We start from the raw sequence: 7,871 nt of genomic DNA, 5'->3' as shown, positions 1-7,871 counted from the left end.
TTACCACTGCAGGACCCTGCTGCTAGGTAGTCCCTCTGTGGAAATGCTCCCATCTCCTACCCTACTTTACAACCTATCTTTGCCTGGATTATTCCTATTTATCTTTCAGGTATCTGATCAAATGTCGTATCTTCAGAGAAATCTTCTCTGATATTTCCAACCCAATCCAAATTAGGTATCCTTGTTATATGCCTTCCTAGCAGCCTGTGCTTTTCCTTCACTGCACTTACCACAGTATTAAATTATGGAGGGATAATCAATATATAGGTACTTGAAGCCAAGGAAATAATAATAATCTAGTAAGGCAGGAAGGTATAAACCATTCAGCTATGCACTCATCAAGTATTCTTTGAGTGTCTCCTATGCCAAGCATTCTTCTAGGAACTGAAGATGCAGTGGCAAACCACCAGATAATGCAATTACTGCTTAAGCCTAGGTCCACAAGACTCCCATGGAGAGACAGGAGAGTATCATTTCACTCAATGTTTTGGGTGGTAGAAAACAGTCAGGTAAGGCTTCTTGGTGAGGATGGTGATGGATCCAAGTATTAAAGGATGAAGGGGCATTACCAGGTGAAAAACAAATGTGGGCAGGATTTTCCAGGCAAAGGGCATGAGTAAGGATGCACAGGTGTGATATGATAAATTGTGAGATGGAGCCTGGTAGGAGATGAGAATGGGGAAGGAGACATGAGCAGGGCCATGGAAGACCTTGAATCCACGCTGAGGAACTTGGATTTTATCCTGTGAAGATGGGTATCAAATGTCTGCTGCGTGAAGTGCACTTTGCTGTATACTTGAGGGTACAGCTAGAAATGACTTTATGTCTCTGTTCTTGAAGGATTTATAATCTCACTGGAAAACTAGGGCATATACCTAAAATGTGAAGAGAAGTGAGTGCTACTTGTCAAATGAAGGGAATAAACTACTTCTCAGGGGAAGAAATGACACAAGCAAGACAGTCAGGGAGAGTTCCAAGAGAAGGTAGGACTTGAATTGGGTCTTAAAGAAAAAAATTGGGTGGACTTAGCTAAGCAAGAGACATTATGAGCATTTGTGTTTGTTCATATGTCCTACTAAAAGCTCCATTAGGTCTTTACATCAGGTGGTTTCATATTAATTATATAATTACTCTCAAAATTAAAGTAAATGAGAATATTGGGATTTTATGTGCAGAGATGCTCTTTATAGGCAGCACTTCCAAGAACTACATAGTCTATAAACAATGTAAAAATATAAATTCTGAGCAATTGATCACCAAGGCCCCAGACTGTAATGTTTTTGAGGTCAAAAGCGGTTAAACGTTATTCACTATTCTATTCCTAGCGCCTAGCACAATGCCTGGATAATATTAGGCTCTCAATAAGTATTTTTGATTGAATAAATGAATATATGTATTTTCTCCCTTATCAAATTAGAATCTTTTTGCTTCTTCTTTCTCTTGAAATGTAGCTTGAATATACTGGTTGATAATGTTAGGTAGCTGGTAACAGATACAAAAATAAGAAACAAAATCACAAGTGAGGCCAGCAAGGTGAACTCAGGTATACAGCAGAAGGAGGATCTGGGAAGAGAACAGAAAGAAAGAAATGAAAACACAGTGGGTAGCTCTAAACACTAGAGAAAACTCAACATAGAAAAGAGTGCCTTGAAGCAATCCACACGTCTAAGAAATTGCTGTAAGTGCTCAATGCACATTTCTCCAAAATCAGTCTTTTGGTGGGTTTGCATATATTTTACTAGATTCCACCTTTTTCTTTTTAAATCCCTGGCCAAGTAGGGGTAGAGTATTGTTATTAGTTATTTAACACAGTCGGTCTCACAGCTAGAACTCTAGCCTGAGTGCTGGAGCAGACAAACATGGCTTCTTCATTTAGGGAGCTCCTCCATTCTTAAGGGGATAGCACAGAGCTTTTTGGGAGATTGTATGCAGCAATTATTTGTTATCTATCCCGGAATAGTTCTCCTTCCATCAACTAGGAAGTGCTCCTCCTCTCTCACAGTGTAAATATGCTCAAGGAAAACTAAAGCATTTCAAGGAGACCAAGACAAATCTACTAACTCTTCCCTCAAATCAGCTAGCTGATTTGGAAATTAACCAATATTTCAGGTTATAATGATTATAATCTATCCTACATTTTCCTAATCAGGCTGAGAATTCCCTGTGGATGAGGACAGTGCCTTGACCTTCAGACTGCCATCAGTTTTGTTGATCGAATGGAGATCATTGTACGATCAAATCCTCAGCTTCTTCAGGGCCTCCTTGACGTCTTTGTTTTTGAGGCTGTAGATAAGGGGGTTACACATGGGAGTGACAATAGTATAGAGCAAGGAGAAGGTTTTGTTGAGAACTGGTACCTCACCAGCCAAGGGCACAGCATAGACCAGGATCAAGGTCCCATAAAACAAGGTCACAACCACTAGATGAGAGGAACAAGTGGAGAATACCTTCTGCCTACCAGTCACGGAAGGTATATGCAAGACTGTGGAAAGAATCCTCCAGTAGGAGGCTAGGGTTAATCCAAACGGAACTAGAGTCACCAGCACTGTTAAACTCATGCAGACCAGGTTGACCAGGTGGGGATCTGAGCAGGAGAGCTTCTGCAGAGGTTTCAAGTCACAGAAGAAGTGGTCAATCTCATTGCCACCACAGAAGGTAAAACTGGATACCATAGCAACCTGGAATGCAGCTGCCACTGTGAAGCCACCAACCCATGAGCCAATTGCTAGCCCCACACATATGGTTCCATACATTAGTGTTGGATAGTGCAAGGGCCGGCAGACAGCCAGGTACCGGTCACATGACATCACTGCCAGAAGATAACATTCAGTGCTGCCCAGGGCTCCAAAGAAGTAGAGCTGAATAATACAGCCTACTGTGGAGATCACTCTGTTCGTTCTCAACAAGTCTACTAACATCCTGGGCACAATGTTGGATGTATAACAGACCTCCAGGCATGAGAGGTTTGCCAGAAAGAAGTACATTGGTGTCTGGAGTCCCCGCTGAGTGCTCACCAGGACCACAAGGAGGAGATTTCCAGAAATGGTGGCTAAGTAGACAATGCCAAACACCAGGAAGAGCAAGGGACCCAATTCCTTGAGGTCTCCAAATCCCAATATGATAAACTCAGTCACCATCATAGTGGTATTTCTTGGCCCCACAGAAGTCAGAAGTTCCTGGGAACGTGTCAGTTTCTCCATACTGTTATGTCAGATTATGCTACCACTTAGATTTCCTGCCTAGTCCAATTCTACCAGTGGTTAGAGCTCTGCACTGATGAGGACATTTCTTGGAGATTGGTCCTCATTGTAGCCAGTTAAGTTTTCCCTCAGAAAAACTCTTTTATAGAAATCAGCTGAACCTGTCCTCTGGTCAGGATGCGGAATAGGGATGAGAAGACTAAATGGGAGATGAATGGCTCAGTGAAAATCTATGCCCATCCCTGAAGGAACATTCCAGAGTACAACTGTACTGGTAGTAAGTCAAGACCACCAAATTCACATTCAAAGCAGACATGTAGAGCCCATGCTTGACATCCTTTTCACCATTTTGGACAGAAGAAATCCCCAAGGAAAATCCTTACGAAATGTTGACAATTCAAAGAAATGGCAGGCAAGATAATAAATCATATTTATGATCTTCTTTATCAGAGCATGAAATGGGAGCTAAAATGCCAGGACTGAAGCAGAGAATCATTCCATTGATGTTACTGGGCCATCCATACTTGTTTGATAGTGACATCCCTGACATAGCAGAACAGTAGTTGCCGGAGAGAGAGTAGATTGCGGAAAATCAGGGTACATCCTAGAACAGAATAATGATTTCTTATTTTTAAATCTTGCCCTATAAAAGGCTGGATTTTAGGTTTCTGGGGAGAAAGCCCAGCAGCTGACATCTGAAACTGCTGGTTAGACTCAAGACACACATCTGAGCACACACACACACACACACACATCCATCTGGATCTGCACAGTAAGATATAGATAGCTACACATGCTATCATCTTTGCCATTATTTTTTAAATTTGGTTTCCCCAGAGCAGTCTTCTCAAAGTGAAATATTTTCTCCATAAGACTTTGCCTGTAATTCAGATATGCTGACATTAAGGAGGTAGTGGCCATGGGTTAGATCACAAAATCCAAATAACCAGGCTTTCCATATATATCATGGGCAGTGGAAGAGAAACTAGCCTGTTTTTTCATTCAATTTTTTTGTTGGTCTATTTTGTGAGGTAGTGTAGTATAATGATTAAACACATGCACTCCAGTGCCAGACTGCCCAGAATCAACTCCCAGCCTCTCCAGTTAGTGGCTGTGTGACCTTAGGCAAGTTACTTAATCTTTCTGGGCCTCAGTTTTCTCATCTGGAAAGTGAGGATAATAGTAGCACTTCAGTGTTGTTTTGAAGAGTAAATGCATGTAAAGTAATTAAAACAGTGTCTGACACATAGTAAGCACTAAATAAACATTAAAGATTTTTCTTTACAAAATAAAATTATTCGTAAAAAGAGCCACACAGAAGCATTAACCAACATTAGTAATCACTATACTTAAATAAGATAAAGCAATATAAATGCATGGGAGGAAAACTGTACATCTCTCATTACTTCCTAACCATTGCCTAGCACCACTTAATTTAACTTAAAGATAATTTAAGATGACACTCGGATCTATCTATAGAGTTATGTAAGGATTAGATGAGATTATGAACACAAAGTGCCTGCCATGTAGAAAATGCTCAATAAATTGTGGTAAATAATACTACTAACGAAAATTTGCCTGAAGTCATCAGATGAACATGAGCTGATTCAAACACAGTTCTGTGTGACTCCAACATTCATGATCTTTCCACCACACAAACTGATTCACTGCGTGCTATTATTTACACATATATGTGTATGTGTTCATCTTTGTCCATATGAAAAGTACTTTTAGAATTCTGTCTCAAAGGATTAAAGGCAAACTCTCCACCATGATCTTATATGTAGGAAGAAGCCTGGTTTAAATGCCGAATAAAGCACAAATAACACATTTGACTGATTTGGACCTTGTTCTCATTTCTAAGAAGCTAGATAAGTAACCTTCAAACTAGAGTATACATAACCCAAGATCGGTTGTGCTCAACTGAGGGTAATTTTGCTCCCCACCCCAGACATTTGGCAATATCTGCAGACGTTTCTTGTTGTCACAACTAGAGAGGAAGGCTACTACTGGTATCTAGTAGGTAGAGTCTAGGAATGCTTCTAAACACCCTACAATGCACAGGACAGACCCCTCCAGCAAAGAGTTGTCTGGCCTTAAATGTTAATGGTGCCGCTGCGGAGGAACCCTGTTCTAGAGCTACACGATGACTTCCCAAGGAGGTACGCAGAAAGGGAGAGCTTTAAGAGAATTAATTTCCAATTTATACAGACTGTTTTCTCATACTGATCTGCTGTGAATGTACCTGAGGTTGAAGACTCATTCTGCTTCTCCTTTCTCATCTCTCCTTTCACAATTACCGTTCTCCCACTTTACAAGAGAAAGATCTTCCTATTAGACATCTTGACTCTTACCATGGCTGCAGTCACTTTTTTCTCTGAGATCCCAGAGTACAACCAGACAGAGTGGCTAAGATTTTGAAGTTGGAGCATAGTTCTGAGTCTTAATTAATTCTCTGTCATTTACTAACTGTGTAACGTTTATTTATTTATTTATTTGCTTCTTTATCTTAACACTTGGGAGACTTCTGTCCTCGGGGCTTTTTTTGTAGCTTAAAATTTCATTGTATATACATGTTTTTGGTGAGATGTATGATAGGATGACCAAGAGAAGACTTTCAAGTATAACAACATATACGACATTAGAATAAAGTTCTGTGGGGAAAATGAATGGAAATGCGAGTTCAAGAAGAAAAGGTAATGGTGTTAAATGTCCGACTGTTAGAGAACTTGTTCATTTATATTTTAATGGGTGACAGTGGATATCAAAATACTACAGTATTTAGAATCCTTTGAAGACGTTAAAAGAGTGATGCAAGAGTTTAATTTTAAACTGTCAATATTTACAAGGTGACAAAAAGTATACTGTGCATCTATTTGAACTTACAATGAAAAATTTCTAGATGTCAGTTTGAAAATGTGCAAGAGGACAAAGTATAGTACAAAGTTTAAAGAGCTACGTTACTGCTAAATCCCCTCTGTGTCCTTTCTTGCTTGATGAAAAAACAAAAAGAGGAAAAAAACCAGTCACATCGAGATGTGATTAAAATGCAGGAGCAAGTCCTACTGCACAAGACCGGTTTTCTCCGGTCCCCACTCACCCTGCCAGCTAGCTTTCAAGTGTTTTTTTCCCCTGTTCAAGAAGTTCTTCATGCTCCCCCAGCCTTCCTTTCAAACCAATACCTATTTTTTCCCTTTTTATCAAATAATGACTCTCTTAGTCATCGCTGCAGGTCTCCTGGACTCTTACAACCTGCCTATGACTCAACGTGCTTTTAGCAAGTGGGCCTCCAGATACAATCCGCGATTATCAGGCAGAACTTTGAAAAACATATTATAAGAAAGGGGAAAGTTTTAAAACAGTGCTATAGGGTGGTCCTCACACACTCACCCACACACACAGGCTGTGCTCACAGAAGAGTTTTCTTCCCCGTGCCAGAAACACTACTGGGAAAGTGAACAAGTCAATCAAATGAATTAACTCAGTTGTTTGTTTTTATGCAGGAAACGGCAAAACCTGCCTCTTTTTTGGATCGTAACCTTCATTGTTTCAGGCCAATTGTGAAACCTGTGTGTGTTCACAGGCTCAGGAGAGTAATTTCCTATGCACACACAAACATACATCTGTGCACACAGGAGATGGTAGGATTGTGGCTGTAGTGAGCAAGGAAGGTGTATTTGATGCCATCCACAAGCCCAAACCTATATTTTCACATTGAAATCAGAGAACATAAATCTTAAAATAGAAATGACAATAAGCAAAATAGTTCACTCTCATCCAGTTTGGTTTGCAGAGCATAGTTCTACACTGGACTCTGGCCTGGTAAATGTCCCTTGCCTCACTGGAAGTTTAAGCTGCCCTTTAATTCTTCCCTGTTTGAAGATGGCTTCTTTACAACTCAGAAAGAAGCCAAGGAAGAGAATCCTTCTTTAAGCACTCCCTCAAGACCAATCAATAGGTATTGATTTGATGTCCAGCTTGTCCTGCATTAGCTGTGTGACCCTGAGTAATAGTGTAAACTTCTCTGAGCCTCAGTTTCTTCATCTGTAAAATAGAGATAATGCTATATTCCCTGACTGATACACACAGTGAGTACTGAGGATTAAACGACACATACTGTTTTGAAAAGTTTTTAAGGTACTATATACAAAATACATTAAACATAGTAATTACTAAATTATAATTATTGTTATTATTAGCTCCTAAGACCACACATTCCATAGTTGATAGGTTCCAACTATTAGAAATAAAGCAAAATCAGAATCCCTTTAAATTCTGTCCATTCATCCCTGGTCTGCTCACTGATTCTATACAACATAGATCTATCCAACTCTTTTTCTATATGTAATAGATATCATCTTGATCTATATTATCTTCAGATAATTGAAGAGAGATATTGCGGTCCCATTTTACCCCCACACCTGGATTTTCTCTTCTTTGGGTAAAAGAAAACTTATCAATTGAGAAACTCATGAAGAACAGGAACAGTATAACATCAGTGGACTCACAATTCTGTTCTCAGCATTATTGTTTAATTGAGTGATGGCTACTGTGCCCTTTGGAGGTTATTAACACATGGAAATGATGTTTGTTGAGTCTGGAAAGGTAAAAGATGACGTTTTAGTTTGCTCTTTTATTCCCAGTACTAGACAGCACTTAATACCCGTTTGA

At 39.7% G+C, this 7,871-nt stretch overlaps 1 protein-coding gene across 1 annotated transcript; it reads right to left on the bottom strand.

Moving 5' to 3' along the window:
- Window positions 1-2,234: 2,234 nt before the first annotated feature.
- On the bottom strand, window positions 2,235-3,200 carry LOC106841720 (olfactory receptor 10C1-like). Its single transcript, XM_014857872.3, has one exon. The coding sequence runs from the start codon at window positions 3,198-3,200 to the stop codon at window positions 2,235-2,237; it is 966 nt and encodes a 321-aa protein (XP_014713358.3).
- Between the last annotated feature and the right edge of the window lie 4,671 nt (window positions 3,201-7,871).

Source organism: Equus asinus, chromosome X (genome assembly GCF_041296235.1).
Source record: "Equus asinus isolate D_3611 breed Donkey chromosome X, EquAss-T2T_v2, whole genome shotgun sequence".
Classification (NCBI taxonomy): domain Eukaryota; kingdom Metazoa; phylum Chordata; class Mammalia; order Perissodactyla; family Equidae; genus Equus; species Equus asinus.
This window is presented reverse-complemented; position numbering and strand designations above follow the sequence as displayed.